This window comes from Mytilus edulis, chromosome 5, assembly GCF_963676685.1.
Source record: "Mytilus edulis chromosome 5, xbMytEdul2.2, whole genome shotgun sequence".
NCBI classification, from domain to species: Eukaryota; Metazoa; Mollusca; class Bivalvia; order Mytilida; family Mytilidae; genus Mytilus; species Mytilus edulis.
The window spans coordinates 73,252,095-73,277,359 of NC_092348.1; the positions used below are offsets into that span (position 1 = coordinate 73,252,095).

At 32.3% G+C, this 25,265-nt stretch overlaps 1 protein-coding gene across 1 annotated transcript; it reads right to left on the minus strand.

Moving 5' to 3' along the window:
• Window positions 1–5,757: 5,757 nt before the first annotated feature.
• Window positions 5,758–25,132, minus strand: LOC139524429 (activating signal cointegrator 1 complex subunit 2-like). The gene is made up of 17 exons (XM_071319205.1): window positions 25,000–25,132; window positions 22,519–22,674; window positions 20,131–20,189; window positions 19,269–19,380; window positions 18,581–18,778; window positions 17,880–18,112; window positions 17,290–17,364; window positions 14,231–14,338; window positions 13,832–13,897; window positions 12,346–12,420; window positions 10,677–10,875; window positions 9,681–9,788; window positions 8,977–9,080; window positions 8,713–8,826; window positions 8,139–8,339; window positions 7,192–7,267; window positions 5,758–6,140 (listed from the first exon to the last, which is right to left on the minus strand). The coding sequence occupies exons 1-17, from the start codon at window positions 25,075–25,077 to the stop codon at window positions 5,850–5,852; spliced, it is 2,253 nt and encodes a 750-aa protein (XP_071175306.1). The 5' UTR covers window positions 25,078–25,132; the 3' UTR covers window positions 5,758–5,849.
• Between the last annotated feature and the right edge of the window lie 133 nt (window positions 25,133–25,265).

The window sequence follows — 25,265 nt, forward strand, 5'->3', positions numbered from 1 at the left end:
TATGATGTATTTTTGTGTTTAATTATTAAGTATCACATTGGTAGAACAATGAATATGTATTTGTTTTCTATCATAAGATTAAAATATACTATTTTTGCAGAGAAAAGGGAAAGGTAGGAGACCCCATTCTTTGTCATATTAAAAATCAAAGACTTGAAATTTGGTATTTGCCAATATTTGCTACTTCTTCACTTAGCTCATGGAATTTGAGGAAAAACAGCTGCTTTCAGTCAGAACAATGAGTCCAGGCAAGGCAACATGTTTTCTGTGGATTGTTATATTGTGAAGTATATAAATCATGTTAAAAATTCCTCAGTGTATCAGTCTAGTACAAAACAGGGTTATGATCATATATCACACCTACATTTTCTTGTCCTTATGTGGATTTATGATTTTCCACTGAACAGTAAACTTCATTCACTAAGAACACAAAGTCTGAATAATGTTGAATTTGTTCTGTTTGTTACAGTCCACAAGAAGACATCACTAGCACTCGTAAAAAGTGTGAGCTAAATTTATTAGCAGCATATACATTTTACTAATTTTGAAGACTTTGGCTCGACTAGGGTTCAAACCCATAACCTCCAACTCTGAAGGTCAGCATGCTACCATGAGAGAGATGTAAAAAAAAATAATACTTCTTCTTCTTCTTCTTTAAGGTCAACAAGGCTTCAATACTGAAGAATACATGTTGTTGCGCATGCGTGATTGACAAAAATTTATACAAAATTTATAAAAATATTTTATAACAATTGGAGTGTTTGTATTTACAGATTGTGATTAAAAATATATGTACATGTTTTGTTTGAATTTGTTTATTTGAAGCTAGAGAGAACAGCTGGTGTTAGCTGATCTCTAAAGCTGTCTACAGTGGTGGTTTCAATTACAGTTTGTGGTAGTAAATTCCATTGAATAATTGTTCGCGGGAAGTATGACCATTTGTATGTGTCCTTGGAAGTTTGGATATGTCTGTATGTCTGAGTATGATTTTGTCTTGTTCTGCTGTCTGTTTGTTCAAGAATATGCGATGGAATGGCAACAAGACAATGTATTACTTTATAAAATAAAATAAGTCTGGTTTTTAAGCGTCTCTCAGCTAGTGGTGGCCATTTCAGCTGATTTAGCATGTTTGTGACACTGCTCGTGTAATCGTAGTTGTTGTGTACATAACGAGCAGCACGTCTCTGTACCTTTTCTAATTGTATCTGTTGTTCTTTCATATGGGGGTCCCAGACACTACAACTATATTCCAGTTTGGGTCTTACTAGTGCCTGGTATGCTCTTGATTTTGTTTCTGTGTTTGTAATTTTTAAATTTCTTTTTAGAAAACCAAGTGATCTGTTCCCATTTGATACTATATTGTCTATGTGTTTGTTCCACTTTAGATTTGATTGTAATGTAATGCCTAAATATTTTGCTGATGTAACTGATTCGAGAATGTGATTGTGGAGGATGTAATTATGCCGGTAGTTATTTTTCTTTTGAGAGATGGAAAGGTTTGTACATTTATCAGGGTGAAATGCCATAAGCCAATCTGACTCCCATCGAGCTGCTGAGTCAAGGTCAAGTTGTAGCTTATGACAATCATCTTGTGTTTTTATTTCCCTGTAAATTATGCTGTCATCAGCAAAGAGTCTAAGTTTACTGTGTTCTAGATATTCTGGTAAGTCATTTATATAGATAAGAAACAGTATTGGTCCCAATACTGTTCCTTGAGGTACACCAGATGTTACGGGTACTGAGGTGGAGGAAATGCCATTAATGACTACCGTTTGTGTTCTGTCCTGTAAAAATGCCTGAATCCAATTAAGTGTGTTATTTTCAATACCATAGAATTTGAGTTTGTAAAGGAGGTGACGATGTGAGACTTTGTCGAACGCTTTAGCGAAGTCCATTATGATTAAGTCAATTTGTGTGTTGCTATTATTTGATCGTGCTAGTTCTTGAATGAAGTCTATTAATTGTGTTTCACACGACCTTGATTTTCTGAAGCCGTGTTGTAGATCGTATAATATGTGATGTTTTTCAAGGTGAGACATGATGTTACTTGTAATTATATGTTCCATTAGCTTGCAACATATGCATGTTAAAGATATTGGCCTGTAGTTTACGGGTTTGTATTTTTCCCCTTTTTTGAAAGCTGGGGCTACATTAGCATGTTTCCAGTCCTTAGGTGTTTCTCCAGTATCAAGTGACTTTTTAAATATCAATGTAAGAATTGGTGAGATTTGTTCCTTTAGTTCTTTAAGGACTCTGCCATTGATATTGTCCGGGCCGCAAGCTTTATGTGGATTTATGTTTGACAGTAATTTAGTAATACCTGCTTCAGTGATTGTTATTTTTGGCATTTTTGGGTGGGGGCTTGTACCTTTGTCTGGGATGTTATCATCTGTTTCATCTGTAAATACGGATTGGAACTGTTGGTTTAAAATGTTCGCTTTTTCCTCAGTGTCGGTGACTAATTTGCCGTCTTTTTTCAAAGGTGCAACACCAGTGTTATCAGATCGTGTGCTTTTGATATAGCTGAACAGATTTTTTGGTTTAGCTTTTGCTGTTTCATATTGACCAGGTTCGTCTATTGGTATATCACAGATCATTTTTAGCTCACCTGGCCCGAAGGGCCAAGTGAGCTTTTCCCATCACTTTGCGTCCGTCGTCCGTCGTCGTCCGTCGTCGTCGTCCGTCGTCGTTAACTTTTACAAAAATCTTCTCCTCTGAAACTACTGGGCCAAATTAAACCAAACTTGGCCACAATCATCATTGGGGTATGTAGTTTAAAAAATGTGTGGCGTGACCCGGCCAACCAACCAAGATGGCCGCCATGGCTAAAAATAGAACATAGGGGTAAAATGCATTTTTTGGCTTGTAACTCAAAAACCAAAGCATTTAGAGCAAATCTGACATGGGGTAAAATTGTTTAGCAGGTCAAGATCTATCTGCCCTGAAATTTTCAGATGAATCGGACAACCCGTTGTTGGGTTGCTGCCCCTGAATTGATAATTTTAAGGAAATTTTGCTGTTTTTGGTTATTATCTTGAATATTATTATAGATAGAGATGAACTGTAAACAGCAATAATGTTCAGCAAAGTAAGATTTACAAATAAGTCAACATGACCGAAATGGTCAGTTGACCCCTTTAGGAGTTATTGCCCTTTTTAGTCCATTTTTAACCATTTTTCGTAAATCTTAGGTATCTTTTACAAAAATCTTCTCCTCTGAAACTACTGGGACAAATTAATCCAAACTTGGCCACAATCATCATTGGGGTATGTAGTTTAAAAAATGTGTGGCGTGACCCGGCCAACCAACCAAGATGGCCGCCATGGCTAAAAATAGAACATAGGGGTAAAATGCAGTTTTTGGCTTATAACTCAAAAACCAAAGCATTTAGAGCAAATCTGACAGGGTAAAATTGTTTACCAGGTCAAGATCTATCTGCCCTGAAATTTTCAGATGAATCGGACATTCTGTTGTTGGGTTACTGCCCCTGAAATGGTAATTTTAAGGAAATTTGGCTGTTTTTGGTTATTATCTTGAATATTATTATAGATAGAGATAAACTGTAAACAGCAATAATGTTCAGCAAAGTAAGATCTACAAATAAGTCAACATGACCAAAATGGTCAGTTGACCACTTTAGGAGTTATTGCCCTTTATAGTCAATTTTTAACCATTTTTCGTAAATCTTAGTAATCTTTTAGAAAAATCTTCTCTGAAACTACTGGGCCAAATTTAACCAAACTTAGCCATAATTGGGGTATCTAGTTAAAAAAATGTGTCCAGTAACTCGGCCAACAAACCAAGATGGCCGCCATGGCTAAAAATAGAACATGGGGGTAAAATGCAGTTTTTGGCTTATAACTCAAAAACCAAAGCATTAAGAGCAAATCTGACAGGAAGTAAAATTGTTGATCAGGTCACGATCTATCTGCCCTGGAATTTTCAGATGAATCGGATAATCGGTTGTTAGGTTGCTGCCCCTGAATTGGTAATTTTGAGGAAATTTTGCTGTTTTTTTTTGTCATCTTGAATATTATTATAGATAGAGATAAACTGTTAACAGCAATAATGTACAGCAAAGTAAGAACTAAAAATAAGTCACTATGACCAAAATAGTCAATTGACCCCCTAAGGAGTTATTGCCCTTCATAGTCAATTTTTAACAATTTTGTTAAAATTTGAAGATTTTCAATAACATTTTCCACAGAAAGTACTGTTATAGATAGAGATAATTGTAAGCAGCAAGAATGTTTAGTAAAGTAAGATCTACAAACACATCACCATCACCAAAACACAATTTTGTCATGAATCAATCTGTGTCCATTGTTTAATATTCACAAAGACCAAGGTGAGCGACACAGGCTCTTTAGAGCCTCTAGTTTCAATATATTTCCAATATTCTGTTCGTAATTCTTTTTGTACTATTTGTTTTAACTTTTTATATTTTTCTGGATCTTTCTTCCTTTTTTGATAAGCTTTGTTTTTCTTATTTATAAGCCTACGCAGTTTGTCGGTTACCCAAGGTAATCTATGTTTGTAGGTTATCATTTTGTGTGGTACATTTGTTTCTATAGATTTTATGAGGTCTATCTTAAAGTATTCCCACAATTCATTTACATTACTGTGTTTGTATTTTTCTTGTATTGTTGTTAATAATACAGTGAGATCAGCTTTTATGTTCTCCCAATTTGCTTTATTAAATTTCATGATATATAGTATTATTGCCAATGAGAACTCCACAAGAAACCAAATGAAGCAGAAACTAACAACTGTAGGACCTTCAACAATGAGTAAAACCCTTTACTCATAGTCAGCTTTAAAAGGCCTCAAAATCACGAACATCAAACAATTCAAACCAGTAATCTAACAGCTTGAATTATGTGTTTTGCCTACTTACCATTTCATCTCAACTGCTGTTATTTATAGGACTATTATTTTGTTAAGCTTTATCAATGGAATAATTTGAGAATTGTGATTGAAGAGATCAAAGGTCAAGTGAACCATGTCCAGCTACTATATATGTACACACAAAGAACCTGAAACCTTGAAATAATGTCAAGGTCATCATGCCTTGTGGAAATGTACACCAAAAAAGTACTCTACAGAACAAATATTAACCTAGAATTGATTGAAAAGTTTAAACCCCTGTAAGTAAAATGATCATTAAATTTAAAAAAAAAACAACAAACCTACCAGTAGTCTATGCAGTTGTTTAATCATGAAAATGAGGTCAAGGAAAATGGCCATTAGCCAGATGGAAATGTCAGATGACGAGGCATCTAGAATATTTAGCTTTACTACCTTCTGAAATATATAGCTCTACACAAATAGTATACACTGCATCCACTGGATAAGCATAATTTTGCCTCTTATTCTAGATATGCTGCATTCATTAATAGAGATGTGGAGAAAACATTTTCATTTCCCAATTTTGATAACAACAAATCAAAACAAGTGAAACTGTGAGCTACTGCTCACTGATGATACCCCTGCTGCAAGTGGATAATGTTAATAGTGTAAAAATATGCAAGTGTTAGGTTAACAGGACGGTGTTGAGTGATGAATCTGAAAACGCATCACACGGTATAGCTGACTTATATAACCCCTGAAATTAAATTTCAGAAATCCTTGTATTGTAGTTCCTGAGAAAAATGTGACGAAAAATATTCATGGGACGGACAAACAGACTGACAGAGGTAAAACAGTATAATTCCCCCTTTTAAAGCAGGGGTATAACAAAGGTTTTAAAATATGCCTTAATGGTTGATATTTTAATAATTTAAAATTCCAATGACATTTTGTCAATAAATGTATATTCATATTGCACACAAATTCAACCACAAGAAGTTTATGCCATCCGTTTTCTATCTGCTTGCTGACGTCTGTTTCCTCCCTTGTGCTGTTCCTTCCATCTCCTATTTTGTGAAACTTTAGCATCCTGACCTTGACCTTTTGGTTTACCAACTACATCACGTCTTCTTTCAGCACCATCTGGATTTGAGGGTCTATTTTGGCCACGGTGATGACCTCTACCTCCTCTTCTCTGTGCCTGCCATCGTGCACGCTCCTCAGCTCTTTGTCTTAAAAGTGCTGGATTCTGACAAAATTCATCTCTAATAGGTTTATCACCATCTGAATCCTATAAAGAGAAATACAACCTTCACTAAAAATGTCCTTGGGGATAATTCAAGTTATAAATTGTTGAGAAAAAAATATCAACAGACTTTCATTACAAAACATTTCCTTCCCGTCAAACTTTTTTCTATTGTATTTTGCATAAATTAAACTGCAAGCAAGGACTATAACTCCTACCCAGAAAATATAGTTATTCTCAGCAAGTAGGTTGTTTATCATTCTCATGATGACATGTAACTTGCACTTTGTTGATTGTATTTCTCAAAATATAGATTTCATTTTTTATTTTTTTTTACATTCATTAATTGCAGTTTTTATTGACATTACCCCTTATCTTATTCTAACCATATTGTAAGGGAGACTAATCATGTTAGAAAGTGGAACATTGAAAATGATTTGTAAACAAGAATGTGTCCCAAGTACACGGATGCCCCATCTGCACTATCATTTTCTATGTTCAGTGGACCATGAAAATGGGATAAAATCTCTAATTTGGCATTACAATTAGAAAGATCATATCATAGGGAACATGTTTACTAAGTTTCAAGTTGATTGGATTTCAACTTCATCAAAACCTACCTCGACCAAAAACTTTAACCTGAAGCGGGACAGATGGACAGACACACAGACCAGAAAACATAATGTCCATTAATGGGGCATAAAAATGATGTTGATATAGCAAATCATTTTGTTTTAATATGAATACCTTTGTAAAGTTAGAAATTAAATTTTAAATGAATTACCGGTAGTTTTACGATAACAATAAATGTGTAACATACTGGTACATAGTCTGTGTTATCATGAACAAAGAATCTAAAAGAAGTATTGCATCCACAAGCAGCTGTTATGTTTATAGTGGAATTGTTAACATGCAATTGAAGCATTATTTTTTTTATACTGATGTAGAAGGGAAATTCATCAATGACTTGTTTTACCCTTTTGGCCTCTACATAAGGGCATTTTTGTTTGGTCCAGAGTAAAAATAATCCTTAAATAATCATTATAAAAAAATAATTAGATAGCAGAGACACGATATATATTTGTTGTTAATTTACCTCTGAATCAGACTCAGAATTATTGTTTCCATCATCTTCCCTTTTGCCGCCAAGTATTCTAGGTGTTGTAAAAGGTCTGCAATGATAACATAAAACAAACTTGTCAATCAAATTAAAACTGTCAAGAAAAGATGTTTTCAAATCAAGTTTTAAAGATGTAAGAATCAAAATTATATGACTAAAATTCATTGACCATGCTGAAATTTTCCTTTTGAGGTTTTTTAGCAAAACACAAATAAATGGGGAATGTGTTTATGGGACACAGATGATGCCCTTGCTTGCATATTATATTAATTTATAAAGAGACATAACTGAAGAACTGTAAAAGTGACCCTACCCAAATATGTACTTGATCTGAGTTTTGTGATTAAAAGCATTGTGTATAAGTTTCATAACATGAGGTTGAGGCAAACTTAATTTAGAGAACAGAAATGAAAAATTCCACATATTTTTCCATTTGTAAAGGTGCAGAAGAGTTAGAGTACTAGTGACAACACCAAAATGAAAACTTGATATGTATTTTGTGGTAATAAGCATTGTGTATAAATTTCATGATATTTGGTTGAGGCAAACTAAAGTTAAAGAACGAAAACCTTTTTTTTTTTATGGACAAGGGTAAAACTTAATGCCCCCTCCCCTACAGCAAAGGCATTAAAAACAGAAATGAGCTAGTAAAGGTGTCAATGAACCTGTGCATTTACATCAAAGCATGAAGCATTAAACTCTGTCGTCCCGCAAAACAAATGTATTCCATTAAAATGTATGTGGGAGGGTAGGAAGGGACTTTCAAAATATCCCTTCAACCAAGAACCATTCTTTAGATAATTTTGTATAATTGTAATAGTTGCATCATGAAAAAAGACCCATGACCCACATTCAATAATTAAACTTCCCTTCCTACCCTTCTACATACATTTTAATGGAATAGCCCTAACTAAGTTACAAACCTTCTAGCCGTGAGTTCATCAGCAGAGTCAGCATCAAATGCTCCAACATTATTAGTATCATATGTATCATCATACTCATCATCATACATATCATTCTCATCCCTGTTCACTTCCTCTATCTGGTACCCATACATCTCATTCAGCTGATTCTTCATGTCTTCTGATGGTTTGGTATCCAGATCTACCTTGTCTGATTTGCTACTGTAAATTTGAATAAAATATGTTTTCATTGTCAATATTTATTTTAGGATTTGAAATAATTTCCATTCCTATAAAATTGTCATTTTAAAGGAAATCTTTATTCAAAGTAAAAATAAAACATGGATGAAGTTAAATCTCAAAATGTTTAGTCACTTGCTTATCCTGTATGGTTTCATTTACTGCAAAACCAATTCTGAATTCAACACAGCCACCTGGACTGCTTACTTGCAAGAATTTGGGTTGTCAATATTATTTTTGAATACTCCTGTTGTAGATTAAAGATGCTTCAGAATGAACCCTTGCAAAAATATTTTCTCTGATTCATTATTTAAAAGATGCCTTTAATAACGTACAGTTCTTGTAAACAACTTACCTTTTTCCTTTGTGAATTTTACTTGTATCAATATCATCTTTTCTAAACACATCAAATTCGTCATCATCGAAAACATTGTGTCTCTTGGTTAGAACTGTCTCTTCTGGCTTGCTCCTATAAAATATATAAACATTATATATATTGATTTGAACTTAAGAGACAATTGAAGTTTGATGGTAGATTCCAAAACAGATTTGTTCACCAAAAAATTGAGATTTCATTAAATTCTAAAATAGATGAATTGATATGTCTTAATACACCTACCTGGGAAGGGTTCTATCAATTTCAATTAAAGATGGTGGTAATCTTTCTTCTAACACAGCATTAATTACTTTCTCCATGCTGTATCCCATCTCCTCAAAACACAACTGAAAATTGATAAATTTCAAGATTACTTTTACACATTTCATTTACACTTTTGCCATTTTTATTCAGGAGTGTTATCAGTGTTAACAGGAGATGGACTTGGATAGGTCACATCCTGAGGATGGACCTGTGGGAGGATGGACCTGTGGAATGATTATCAATTACCTTGACATGGACACCTACAGGAAAGAGAAATGTAGGAAGATCAAAAGAAACTTGGAGATGAATGGTAGATAAGAAAAGAACAGAATTTGGATGGAGAACATGGGGAGAAGCACAACAAGCAGCAGCAGACAGACAGACTCAGATGGATGGCTTCCATTCGCGCCCTATACGACACATGGCGCTAACAGGAGTTGTAAGTTGTAAGTAAGTTATCAGTGGTGGTCTTTTCTTATATCTTAATACTTTTTTCATTTTGAATGGCAAATCTTTTATAGTTTCTGTCAAATCTATTTCTAATCACAACTTTTTCAGACATTACAATTAAGTGCTTGACATATTGTATAGAAAGAAATCTGCATATTGTTATTAAGATCGTATGTTTGAAATAAAATATATGAACTACAAAAACAAGTCAAACTGATATATTTATGCTTTACCTCTATGAAACCCTCTCCAAGATCTGGTAACAAATCTTTAACTGAAGAAATTAAAGAATCCAGTTCTATTCCCGTCTTCCTTGGCTCACTACAGGCTCCTTCATATTCCTACAAAAAGTGGTTTGTAAAAATATAATAATAAGATAGTCTCTTCCTCTATTTTTATTTACATATTTCTACAATCTAAAGTGATGTTGGAATAAATACTGTAAACAAAACAACAGAATAAATATATTTTGTATTTTCTGGAAAGAAATCATAACTTAAACGATTTAGTAATAAGAGCAGATTTATTGGCTCAAAGCTAAAATTATGTGTCCAGGTGGAGTCACATATTATGTTTTCTTGTAATACTTGTATTCTAGTGGATTAAAAAGTTGGCTCAGCTTTTTAATCTAGCATAAAGTAAGGTTTCCTGTTTAATCTTTTGGTATGTGATAAAATTGGTCAGACACAATGGGAGTAAACCAATGCACTTAAATGATAAAATGTAAACATGGTATAGAGTGATAATCATCAACATAAAAATAAAAACTAGTTTCATCTTCATTAGTTGTTCCAAAGAACTTATTTCTCAAATTTTTGTGCAATTTTCACATTTTTTGACCAGTGTTAGAAAAATATTTCTCTTCACTAGAGAAAAATCTGTTCTCTGCAAATTATTGGTTGAAATTTAATTGTGATGTTAAATTTTCTTGTTTTCTTCTGAATTTTTTTATTGTGACGTCATGAAAAGAAGGCGACCATGCCTGATGTCGTCACATCAAAAGTACACAACTTTCCTCAAATCTTTGAAAAGGAAGGATAAAAATTATAAGAGAAGCAGATTCCACCCCTGTAACTCGTGTATTTCGATATTTCTCCACTCTCAACAGTTAAATTATAATTATTCAAAAAGCTCTGCAAGCCTCGCGCTTTAAATATTAAAATTTAATTGTCTCGAGTGGAGAAATATCGTCATACACTTGTTGCAGTTGTGGAATCTATATTTCTTACACTATACGATGCAGCATAATCATCTTTTGTGTTCTGGTTCCCAGCAGGTGCCCCTCCTGCTGCTACTAAAGGTTCTGGTGATCCATCTGGACTGGTTCTTCCTCCTCTATTCATTCCTCCTGTTGGTTTCCTCCTCTTACCATAGGTGGCGAAGGCTGAGTGAACAGCTTCTTGAATATACTGGATCCTTGTCTCATCACTATTATAAGAGCTAAGGAACAGCAAATTTCCAACCATGTGAAATCAAAGTGCATTTTTTATTCATTTTATTAAGTTTCTATTGTTAACTAATTTACATATAATTTAAAAGAACTAATTCAATCTTGCAAACACTGTAATAATCAAAATTATTGAAAAAACAAATGTGAAATTGGTATAATGCTATTGTGTTACTCTGGTGTTTCAGTGAATTTGAAATTTATGAAATATTACCAGATGCTCCGCAGGGCACAGCTTTATACGACCGCAGAGGTCGAACCCTGAACAGTTGGGGCAAGAACGGACACAACATTTATAAGCTTGATACAGCTCTGAATTTGGATTGTGATTAAATAGTTGACACAACACAGGATTCTGACACAGAATGAATGTGGTCTAACAACTTCAACTTAAAAACTTTAAAATTTTAGACCACATTCATTCAAAATCTAAATACATGGTTAGATTATGCATATCATAGAGCCCAAATAATTCAATTTTTGATGAAATCAAATAATGTTCAATTTTAGACCCTTAAGACCTCAATGTGGACCAATTTGATAACCGGGCCCAAGTATTAAAAATCTAAATACATGATTAGATTCAGCATATATTCCCCATATTTACATTTTTTGTTGAAATCAAACAAATTTTAATTTTGGACCCCGATTTGGACCAACTTGAAAACTGGGCCCATAATCAAAAATCTAAGTACATGATTAGATTCAGCATATGAAAGAACCCCAAGAATTCAATTTTTTTTTAAATCTAAACTAATTTTCATTTTGGACCCTTTGGACCTTAATGTTGACCAATTTGAAAACAGGACCAAAAATTAAGAATCTAAATACACGGTTAGATTTTGCATATCAAAGAACCCCAATAATTCATATTTTGATGAAATCAAACAAAGTTTAATTTTGGCCCTTTTTGGCCCCTAATTCCTAAACTGTTAGGACCAAAACTCCCAAAATCAATCCCAACCTTCCTTTTGTGGTCATAATCCTTGTGTTTAAATTTCATAGATTTCTATTTACTTATACTAAAGTTATTGTACAAAAACCAAGAAAAATGCTTATTTGGGACCTATTTTTGGTCCCTAATTCCTAAACTGTTGGGACCAGAACTCCCAAAATCATTCCCAACCTTCCTTTTGTGGTCATAAACCTTATGTTAAATTTTCATAGATTTCTGTTTACTTATACTAAAGTTATTGTGCGAAAACCAAGAAAAATGCTTATTTGGGCCCTTTTTGGCCCCTAATTCTTAAATTGTTGGGACCAAAACACCCAAAATCAATCCCAACCTTCCTTTTATGGTCATAAACCTTGTGTTTAAATTTCATAGATTTCTATTTACTTATACTTAAGTTATAGTGCGAAAAACCAAATGTCTTCGGACGACGACGACGACGCCAACATCATACAAATATACGACCAAAAAATTTTTGCGGGCCTATAAGAAAGGATACACATCACATGTAGACTGTGTTATGATATCTAGATACACTTGTACTTGGTAAGACCCATCAAAGTCAGCAAGAAATCTGAAAAATTTAACAAAAGATTCATTAAAAATAAAATCTTGAAAAAACTTTAGAAAGTAAGCATTGAGATTTATAGCCCTCTTCGTTTTAAGCTTCAATTGCTGTACATCTTTGTTATCTTATGACTGATGTGTTTTTTCATTGGACATTTCTTTCATATCCTTCACTTCGGTTAAAGCTTTGCTTAATACAAAAATATCTATTTGTATGTATGTGTGTGTTATGTTATTTCATAAGTAACTAGATCATATAATTCAAAAGGTAACTGATGAATGAATTTAGGTACATTTACTGGTATGTATCTCTTCTCTTTTTCTTCTCCTTTTCTCTAATTTTTGTGCTATTTTCACATTTCCTGACCAGTGTAAAAAAAATATTTCTCCTCGCTAGTGAAAAATCTGTTCTTGGCAAATTATTGGTTGAAATTTAATTGTGACGTTAAATTTTCTTGTTTTCTTCTGAATTTTCTTATTGTGACGTCATGAAAAAAGGCAACCATGTCTGATGACGTCACATCAAAATTACACAACTTTCCTCAAATCTTTAAAAAGGAAGGATAAAAATCATCAGAGAAACAGATTCCACCACTGTAACTTGTGTATTACGATATTTCTCCACTCTCAACAATTAAATTTTAATTAATTAAAAAGCTCTGCAAGCCTTGCGCTTTAAATATTAAAATTTAACTGGAGAACTATTGTAATACACTTGTTGCAGTTGTGGAATCTATATTTCTGTAATAACTTGAGTATAAGGCAACCTATTTTGTACTAGTAGATGATTTAAATATAATATAATTTACCTCCCTTATATGCAATTCTAGAGATAATATATATCTACCTGTATATTATACTTGAGTGAAAAATGCCAGCTTAATTCAGAATGATGATTCATCATAGAATCAAGACACTCCATTATAATTGTTATTCCCCTATTACAACTTTGCCTAATGACTAAAGGGATATAAAACACTGACAGAAAGTTTGAGCTTGTATCTCTTGAGATGATTTCAATTGATTGATCAATTTGAGTTTTACTCCACTTTCAACACTATTGTGCTATTTCATGGAGGTCAGTTTTTTACTGGTGGAGGGAAACTGAAGTGCATAAAAGAGAGCCACGACTCGAATAACCTATAATATATATATTTCAATATAAAATTATTGGAAACATGTTTTGTACATTATCATTGCTTATGATGGTTAACAACAAAATTCACATCCTCAAAGTTTATGTATGTTATCATTTAAAGTTATTGAACACATATGCTTGTAAATTATCATTGATTATGATTTTTAACACAAAAATTTACACCCTCAAAATTTTCATGCTTTTACAAGAAACACTGCACTACAACAAGTAACTCATTCAAAGCTCTTAAAATTCAGTGAGACCGTGATGTCATACAAACCTTCGGTCTCCAAGCAAGCCAGAAAAAGTTTCTATAAATCCTTCTATACAGTCAGTATTCTTTGCACTAAAAAAAAATAAGAAAACATACATCATTGCTTATATCAGATTGTTTTAACAAGGGCATAAAATACAGTTTGATCCCAAAGTGATTTTGACAAAAATTTGCATGAAAGCTAGTTTTCACCTAAGCAATTCAAATATTAATATAAAACATACCTTTGTGTGCTACTTTAAGAAATAAATGGGTTGAACTTTTACACATTAAATCAAAATTATGTTCTTTTGGACATTTTTATCGATATAATTGGTATTATTTCATGAGGAAATCACAGTAATTTAATGCAACCAATGCAATAAACCAGGTTTAAATGCAGAAACAGGTTTAAACATAACAAACCTTTGATCTAAAACAGGCTGTATGAAACAGTGGGTGACAATAGAATTCACAACCTTCATAAACGAAACAGAGGCTTGCTTTAATTTTCTCTTTAGTAACTTCTGATGGCTGTAAAAATAATATATATGGCATAAGAAAAGCAAACAACAAATCAACTATGTAACATAAAGAAATATATAAGAAAACATAACTGCAACACATATATATAGGAAAACACCAAAACGCTCAAAATCATAGTTTCAGTTGGCAAGATATTTAATCAAAGCGCTGTAAGCACTATAGGCAGTTAACCAAAAACCAAGGCAAACATAATTATGAAAACTGTGGCAATGTTGCTTCAATTTTTTTTTTAAAGATTTAAAAGAACAAACATTTAACATTCTTATATACATGTACATTTATGTTTATTTAATGAATTAATCATTAAGGCAAATAATTCATATTTTATCAAGGTTTTCAATAGCAACGTATATATCAAGTATATTTTTTTTCGTGGTCATGAGTCTTGAGTCAGCAGTGGTACAAATTCGCAATGATATACAAACAATTACGATCTTCTAGTTGATCGTAATTGTTCGTATTAGTTGACTGTTAGTAGTTCAAGTTGACTTTCGTACGAGCTTGTAAAAGTATGAATGGACTTGCTTCCCTGGAAAGAAAACTGAGTTTGTGTTCTACAGTACAAAAGTTATGAGACACAAATCAGACAAATGTTTACTACTACAGGGATCAATGGTGAGGTCTGACTGACCTGTCCATAGTAAATGTAAATGACTCCCACCTTCACTGCCAATGATGTCTAAGTTTGGAATAAAATGACAGGTGTTAGGTCTAACAAAGTGATATGCATATGTGACGCCTATGAGATTGACCTTGTATATCATTCAATATTTTTGAAATGACAAACAGGAATGAATATGGTTTAGGAGTTGGTATCTCAATCTTTTACAAGTTCTCAAAATACACACAAGAGGTTATGGGGTTACCCTAGGGACTACCCCTATTTTTCATTCAATTTTTTATATTGTCCCATACATGAATATATATGGTTTAGGGGTGGGGATCTCGACCGTTATCAAGTTTTCAAACAGGAGGGGGTGGGGGGACCCCAGTGACTTCCCCTATATTTCATTTGATTTGTTATATTGTCCAATACATGAATATACATGTATATGGTTGAGGGGTGGGGATCTCATCTGTTTCCAAGTTATCAAACAAGATTGGGTAGGGTGACCCTTAGGACTCTCCCTATATTTCATTTGATTAGTCCTTTTGTCCCATACATGAAAATATATGGTTTAATTTAAAGGTTTCCAAGTTCTCAAACAACAGGAGGGGTGGGTTGACCGCAGGGACTCACCCTTTATTTTATTTGATTTGTTATTTAGTCCCATACATGAGTATATATGGTTAAGGGGTGAGGATCTCGACTGTTTTCAAGTTCTAAAGCAGGATGTGGTGGGTGACCCTAGGGACTTCACCTTTATTTCATTTGATTAGTTATATAGTCCCATACATGAATGTATATGGTTGAGAGATGGGGATCACATCCGTTTCAAAGTTATCAAACAGAAGGGGGTAGAGTGCCCCAAAGGACTCCACATACATATCATATGATTTGCTTACATTAAGGTATCATATAATCTAGTTGCACTATATGTGTAAAATAAGAAACTTCCAGCTATTTTAACTGACCCATCAAAATTGAGAAAAAAAATACCCATTGAAATTGCAGTAATATGTTTACACTTTAAAAGCATCCAACTTGCTTTACCAACATTTATTACTGATAAAGAAAATTTATACTGTCACCAGGACCATATATATTGTTAGATATACTGTTCTCAGCTGTCACAAAGACTCACATTGTATTGGATTTTGACAACAAAATTTGTCAAAAAGTAATTTTGAGTTTCAGTACAAAATATTTTCTGTTTTTTCATTCTTTTACATATATCTTTTGGTTTTCAATTCTAGTGTTTATATTTATTTACCATGCAAAGATGTATTTTGTCATCTGTCTGATTTTTTTAAAAGTTCATCGCCTAAACCCGAATTACCCATATCCGCTTCCGGAATCAGATCCGATATTGTAATTTTCTTCTCATGTCAGCCATTTTGTTTTCAATGTTGTTTTTGTCAGATACGATTTTACTCGAATTTAAACATTATTTGTCGCTGATTTTCTGTATAAAGCTAGCGGCTGAACAAAATGAACATCGCTGTCATGAATAATAATGCTAAAAACAAGTTTTGAGATCGGATATTAGGAGACTTTGGTAAAAAGGTTTGCAAAGTAATTTTTATTTCCTCTCAAGTTTGGCATGTCGAGCGTAGCTAGTAACCAAGTCGAAAGTCCGACTGCAAAAGTGGAAGGTCGCAGACCTCAGACAACCGCTAATTTGAATCCCTGCCTCCAAATTGAAAAGATACAAAAATTTCGTCTTATAATTTAAAATTGCCCCCAACAGCATGAACAGTGGAACTTATTTTAAGACTACTGACGTAGTTGCCTACATATTGACGACAAACAATATTCCTACGACTTTTGCCATTTGGGAAATCTAAACTACTTGTCTTTAGAGATGTTCGACGATTAAACATTTCATACGTTTGTTCTTTGACAGCTTAGCCAAAATCTCTGGGGATAATAAACTACATAAAGATTTCTAATGTGCCCTACTTCCTATGTGCAACTTTAAAACTTTTGGATAAATCGACGATCATTTAAGGTTTTTCTGGTCATATTTTTTGTAATCAAGAATTGAAAGTTTGAAAAAAACTGTCCAATTAGTTATAAATAACATAATATCCAGCTAGATAATAACAATGGCACATATTTCATCATTTATTGGGTAGAACACAAATCTAGGGCACTCGCATAAGGCAGCTTAACTGCCTAAAAATATTTAAGATATATAAAATTATCAACAAAATCCATTGTTAATGCATTTGAAGTATTATGTTTGAATATTTGAACATATTCATTAATTCATTTTCAAGTTGAATCTAAATGAATTAGGAATAAAGACAAATATTTCCTTAGTCTAAAAACTTACTCTTTATTTTCAAACATTCTCAACTTCAATGCTTGAGAGATTTCAGGAAACACAACATCATAGAACTCTGCTAACCTGGAAATCATTAGAAGTATAAAATAATATTCTTTTTTAAATGTATAAGTGCATGTATGTAAGAATATAACATTATAAGATCTAATCTCAAGCAACAAGATATCATCTGTTTTATTATTTTGTTTTACTAAATAGCAAGGAGAAAGGCATTTACAATATTGAAATAATTTAAAAATATATGAATTCAAATTGTCATTACCATTTTGCTAAAAATATATATTTTAAGCTGCCCAAGATTATGGAGAAATTGTTAAGTTGACACATCATAACTCAAAGTTTGTTTTAAATCGGAAAAATCTTCAGAAGTCATTTTATTACCCTCCCATCTAATTCTTAAAAGTGCTCACACATTACAACTAATCACTGCTAATCTGCTGACCAAATGTTAAGTCATGAAAAGTGTGTAAAAATATTTGTTGGACTAAAAAAACGAATGTTGGAAAAAGTTAAAAGCAATATTGCCCCTTCTTTTAGAGGCGCTTTAAATACTTCTCTTTTAAGCAACTCAGATTTACCTTGGTATAAAGTGTTCTTCAAGGAACAGATCACATGACTGAGGATGGATTTCCAGAAAATTTGCTAAGGTCAAGGCTATATCTGCTAAATATAGAACAATATCCTGGAAATCAGAGATAATCATGTTTACTAATGGAGAGTTATCTGTCCTTGGACTGCTTAATTTCTGTGGTGACAAGCTTCCATGTTTGTCTATTGAAATTCCACATTTTTCTGCAATATCATGAAAGACCTACAATAAAAGTTAATCAAAATTACCAACAATTTCATTACATTTACTACATATATATTTTTATCTGAGTTATGAAAAAATCAGTTCAAAATGTTATTTACATGCATAAGATGAAAAAAAACAAAAAAACAGTAAATACATTTTCAAGAATCATTGTCAAAATTGTTTGTTCATGGTTTTCAAGTTTAATGTTTGTATGCAGAAAACAAATTTTAAATGGGTTTTTAAAACATTTCACATAATAAAGCAACGGACATAATCATGATAATGGTTTTCATTATGTTTGCTAAACTATGATTTCATGAAATCCCTGAGTATTAGTGAATTAAATTTCTTCCATTGTGTTGTATCATTACATTTATTTTCATTTACTTTAACAATCCATTCAAATGTTTTATAAACATTCATTCTTTTTGTATACTTTTTTTTATGACATTTTACATACAACTGATAATAGGAACACATTACCTGTATGACTGTAGGAATAGCACAGCGTAAATCATCATTATATTTCGGTTGTTGTGTAAAAATGTTATCTACCATCTTTGTCAACAGTGGACCATTTCCCTCGCCATACAGTACACAAAGGTCAAATATCTTAGGAATGTCAAATAAAAAGTTTTCATACACAATCTCTCCAAACACACAAGGAGTTATATGATGTTCCTACAATGAAAAATACAGGATAACTTAACAATAAATTTGACATTTGTCCAATCAGGACTGTAATTGTTGAAATAGACTATAGCAAGCAGAGCAATATCCTTGACAAGAATATAAATAAAAGAAGCTTGAATTAAATAAGAAAGGGAACATTTTCATTGTCTTCAATATTGTCATCATCATCATCATCACCATCATGTTGCTCAAAATGAGTACAAACTTATGTGAGAATGACATGGTATCAATTAAAGGTTTTTTTTTTTACAATATGATCTTACTCTGAGGTATAAACTTTTAAGAAACTATATAAATGCAAAAAATTAAATCAGTATTTCTTTAAACATATTGACTTTAAAGTAAAAGCTTAAAATATACTGGTAGTAGAGATTTCATGATAATAATAGAGATCTACTCATCAATTTTGGAATGTCTACAATAAATTCCAATAAGTGACACATTAAAATCTAACAGTAAATAAGACAATTTTGTATACCTGTGATTCTTTAAATGTTGCCATTCTCAAACATGTCATGAACACCAGTCTATGGACCTCATTATGTATGGACTGTATGTCATCTGTCAAGTGGTATATTACATCATAGGACCTGTTAACATGAAAATAGTCTTGGAATTATTTTTAATTTTTTACGGCAAGAAAGATGTTTATATTTCTTGCTTTTAGTTTTTTAGTACATTAAGACAGATAATTTATTGATTTAGCATGTTTAAAGTTAACTAATGCCTACATTGTAAATACAAAAAAATAAAATGTTTTAAAAAGTAAATTTCTTTTCTCTTGGAAAGTTACAATTTAGTTCAGAACCTAATAATGTACTTGATAATTTATAAGTATGTGCACTGAATCACAAAGCACTTGTCAGGGGTTTCATTATCTTTTATGTTGACTGGTACTTTCCACGTTTCTAGGTGGTACTTTTCAATTTATTCCATGAATATCTTATATAAAAATTCCTACATTTAGGCAGTACTTGTCAATAGCAAAGGAGGGTAAAAGTACCGGGTACCGCCTCCTAATGAATGGCCTGAGTCTTGTACAACTTGAAATAGGGTACTGACTCCAAAATTGACGTTAACTGATTTGAATAGTTAATTTTGAACATTATATAACCTTAAAGTTGTACAGTGATAACAAAAGAAACACTTTCAAATGTATGTAAGTACTTTTAATTTATTTACCACATTTTCTTATATCATGAATGTTAAGAGTATATTGATGTTGAAAATAACTTTAACAAAGTCTAAAAGATGATATGCATCACAAAGTAAATAGCATAATCCAATTAAAATGGGTTTCATCTATTTTTGAATGAAACATTAAGAATATAATTACTCACCTAGGTGAAAATCGCAGGTATGTATCCAACAAATTTTGTAAGGTGCTATCATGTATCACCTAAAACAAAACAAATATATATATAGCTTGTTAAATCAATTTTTCATAAGCGGAAATAATACTTGTAAGTTGTATATACCAAACATTACCTTGATGGAGCATTAGACAAGATATCACTAATTTTAAAGGATATAATGTATATTAATTGATGAATCCCAACTTAATGTCCAACAGCAAATATTATATACATGACTAGATGTACATATCATAAACCTGTTCAGCAGCAAATATTACATGCATTTCCAGCAGTAAATATCAGATTTATGCCCAGCGGAAAATATTACATGATAGTACAGCAGCAAATATTACAAGTATGTCCAATAGCAAATATCTAATATATGTCCAACAGCAAACATTATATACATGACTAGATGTACATATCATATACCTGTTCAGCAGCAAATATTACATGCATTTCCAGCAGTAAATATCAGATTTATGCCCAGCGGAAAATATTACATGATAGTACAGCACCAAATATTACATGTATGTACAATAGCAAATATCTAATATATGTCCAGCAGCAAATATTACATACATGTCCAGCAGCAAATAGTACATGTATTCCTTGCTAAAAATATTGAATTCATGCCCAGCAGCAAATATTACATGTATGTCCAACAGCAAATATCTAATACATGTCCAACAGCAAATATCTAATACATGTCCAGCAGCAACTATTACATACATGTCATGCAGCAAATATCATAGCCATGTTTTGTCACAAACATTACACATGTTTCATGCATGTTCTGCAGCAAATATTATATCCATGTTCATAACGATAACATATTGATGTCATGGGTGTGAATATATACCCTGCTTTTTTTCTAGATCAACACATTCAGTCTGATTTTGAAAAAGATTATATAAACAGTATGAAGACATGTGTACCTAAAAAAAGTATGAGCCATTTAGTCTTTTATCTTATTCTAAATCCTAAATGTTGATATGTAAGATCAGTGATATACAGTTATTACCATGATTACTAATCTATCAACTTCTTTAGTAATGAATGGACATGAAAAAATAAGGATAAATTCATTTGTTTCATCTCCTTTTGATAGAAAATATAGAATGCTTACGATATAGTTGTTGTAAATGTTTTACAATATTCTATATACAGTTAACTCTCGTTGTCTCGAACTCGGTTAACTCGAAATTTCGGATGAGTCGAACTTTTGGTCCCGAACTTTATTTCATATAAATGTATGTAATTCGACTCCTGATGAGTCGAAATTGGAAGAGTCGAAATTTCAGTTGAGTCGAACTAAATTTACGATCCCAAGGTTAACAAAAGCATTAACAATTTATTATTTATCTCGAACTAGTACACATATGTCAAAACATGACCTCCGGCATTTAAATGGATTGAAGAGTTAATCTGACAATACACGTGTAAATAAATTTCCAGTCACTGACCACTGTATTGATTTATGACATGCTATTTCCACGAGTGTTTATCTAAGATTATCTTTTATAGAATTTTTATAAATAATTAGTCATGTTAGTGATGCATTGTTAATGTTCATGAAAAAGTATTTAAAATGTTTACAAAACAATAATTAATTGTGATTTATACTATTGAACTTGGGTGTGTATAAAGTAAGGATTATGACTTCCGTTGATGATCACCTAAAAACTACTCAATCAGCGTCTTTAATCTTGTTGTATTTTCTTTTGAAAAAAAAGAGTGAGATAAAACAAAATGAAGAGGAATCTAAATTTGCTAAAGTCTCTTGTATCCGAGAATAAACAATTTTGTCAACTATGAACAACCTGAATAACGGAACTATCGATTGGAAATTACTCTCTCGGATAAAAGCCATAGGAAAAGGTTGTAACTGAAACAATTGAAAAAGTAAAAATAATGTTATTATAATAATGAAAGACCTTGACATACAAGTATTTTACATCGATCTGATACCAGAATATCGATCCCCTTATAATAGTCAACCAGATTTATTTTAGCTTTATCAAGCTAAGCAAGAGTTGTGTCCCTTGTTCTGTCAAACTTCCAGTTTTCGTTTGAGTCGAACTATGTGTATCTCGAAATATTTCTCTGGTCCGGCTGACTTCGAGATAACGAGAGTCGACTGTATATATGGTCTATGTAATTTGCTGTTAAAGGAGGATCAATTCAATTAACAAACAATCTGTTTAGACTGCACAATTTGTGACATGTAAAAGTATATGCATTAACCATACATGTACAAAATACATTTGAATAATATGCCTGGGACATAACAAGTTTTTGCTTGTTTTATCATGACAACAGGTACATCTATGTACAAAACATCTAACTTTCATATTTAATGAAACAGCCTACCTGACACCAAAATTTATCATGGGGCTGTTGTAATAGCCAATGTAGATCCTCAGAAATAAAGTTCAGTCTATCTTTCCATTCTTCCATAGTTGCTCCATTATTTACAGGCGGTGCTTGATAGGAAACAAACTTTAAATCTTCTTTCCACCTTGGATCCTGTTAAAAAATACTACTAAAATTAAATACAATTCATATTTCTGACACGGAACAAATGTGTGTGGTCTTAGAACTTCAAAATTTATAATGGACATTCACCTGTTATCATGGTTAAGGTCCAACATCCAAAATCTAGATTCAGAAGATTGATTGGTTGATTTGTTGGTAATTGCTTTACACTGCATCAGCACAAAAAAAAAAAGGCTATATTGTGGCGAGTTCGGGTCAAATTCCAAGAATTAATTTTTCAAGAAATCAAATGAAGTGGATTTTTTGGAACGTTTGAACCTCAATATTTTCAAATACCAATGTCATATGATTAAGGGCCAAAATCTAAAATATTGTAATGCCATATAACTGGTAAGATGTAAAATTAATTGATGGTTTAATTATTATAATTTACTGTTAAGTTTTAAAAAAATAATTTGAATAATCAATTACATCATTGTAGAGGGGGGGATAGGATCTTTATCGGGACTCCGGGATCGGGTGTTTTTAAGCTCAGGATTTCGGGTTTTACAAATTTCGGGATCCAGGATTTAACTATAATTAAATTTAGGACCTCTGGATTTCATGTTTTTAAGCCCAGGATTTTGGGATCAGGACCCCTCCTTACCCCCCTCATTGTATATGGGATTAGTTCTCTTTCCCAGTTAACACCTTCCATATATTAGGCATATATTTGTCATGTCTGTGGGCATATATTATATTTTTACAAAGAAAAGGTCTGTCTCATATAATATATATGTACATGATATTAGTCAAAGACAAAGTTTAGCCTAAGTTAGTAAGTATACTTACAAAGTCATGTTTTTACACTAAATTCATTGGATGTTGGATGTGTAATGATTGATAATTTAGTCTTTAATGCACAAATTTTTTTTTAGTTGTTAGTGGTTTTGAAGTAGCTGTCACCATGGTCACTGTGTCAGTATAACTGTGAGGAGTCTCAGATCTGTACGAACTCCTAAGTGTCTTTTTGTTGTTGGGATAAACAAGTACATTTTGTAACCAGTAACTTCCACTTTGTGTTTTTGTTAGATGTATTTCTATTTGTATCCATCTGACAAGTTAAGCCTTTTTCAACTGATTTTTAAAGTTTCTTCTTATATTGTACTGTTACACCACTGTCCCAAATAAACATGATTAAGGGTAGGGTTGGGATCCCGCTTACATGTCTAACCCCACCAGCCCACCACATTCTGTATGTATGTGCCTGTCCAAAGTCAGGAGCCTGTAATTCAGGGTATCAGGATTGTTCGCATCCAATACACTTTCGCACCCTACATGTTCGCACCTGGCATGTTCACACCCAAGGTCCATTCGCACTCTACACGTTCACGCCCAATTTTAACTCAAATTCCAGTTGAATAATTGGAAAGTCATGATTGTAGTTTTAAATTGCTTTGGTGTAAATACTGAATGTATTTATAGCTTGGTATGTAAAACATTGAAGATTTTAAATGAAAAACACAAAAGATAATTGTTTTTAACAGCTTGCTTCTTGCATTGGTCCCTTTGATCTGAAACATGCAATGAAACAATAAAATATAGGAATCAATTAAAATATAGCAAAACATTATTATAACCAAAACATGATAAAATTTATTCAACACACAACAAAAAAACGTAGTCAGAATCTCACTTCATTTTGAAACTAGTCAATGAAACAAAGTTATAGCAAAACACTAACCAAAACATGATTAAGAGTTATTCAACACAAAATAAAACGTTGGCAGAATCCCACTTTTTTTAGAAAGGATTATTATTTTTTTTTTTACCAATACACTAAAATCCAAAACATGATTAAGATTTCTTCACATGACCATTCAACAGAAGAAGAAAAAATGCTGTCTCACTTTATTTTGACAACAATTATACTTAAATAGAATACACTTGCTTACAAAGTTATTAAACACAAAACCAATTAAGATTGGGCGTGAACATGTAGGGTGCGAACGAACTTTGGGTGCGAACATGTAGGGTGTGAAAGTGAAAGGTTGTGAACATGAGTGGGTGCGAACGTGAATGGGCGCAAACGGACCCGGATTCGTAATTCAGTGGTTGTGGTTTATTGATATGTCACATATTTGTTTTTCGTTCATTTTTTTGTTCATTTTTTTGTACATAAATTAGGTCGTTAGTTTTTTCGTTGTTTTACATTTGTCTTTTCGGGACCTTTCATAGCTGACAATGTGGTAAAAGGTTCATAGTTGAAAGTCATACGGTGACCTATAGTTGACATAGTTGTCATTTGGTCTCTTGTGGAGAGTTGTGTCTATAAAAGCTGAAACAGGTTATATAAAGGTATAATCGATACATTACCAACAGTGATACATTTTCTTTCCGTCCTTTATTTTCAACAATGACATTCTGCTTGTCTAATGGAATATTAAAATCCATCTTGCACTACAGACTGCAACTTTCACTTTAATGCAGGACAGTAAAGATAAGATTTGATAATATTTCAGGGCAACATAAATAATAGAGTATTGTAATTATAAAATAAAATTAGCATCATTTGAACTTTATTTGAAATATTAATTAAATTTTGCTATATATTTTTTTAATTAGAAATCTTCTTTTTGAAA

What these genes read in the sequence shown, in the direction of transcription:
- LOC139524429 (XM_071319205.1), bottom strand. Translation starts at nt 25,077, where the DNA reads ATGGATTTTAATATTCCATTAGACAAGCAGAATGTCATTGTTGAAAAT. An exon ending in ATGATAAATTTTGGTGTCAG is followed by an intron (nt 20,190 to 22,518) that starts GTAGGCTGTTTC and finishes GTTTTGTTTTAG; the next exon opens with GTGATACATGATAGCACCTT. An exon ending in ATTGATAGAACCCTTCCCAG is followed by an intron (nt 8,827 to 8,976) that starts GTAGGTGTATTA and finishes TATATTTTATAG; the next exon opens with GAGCAAGCCAGAAGAGACAG.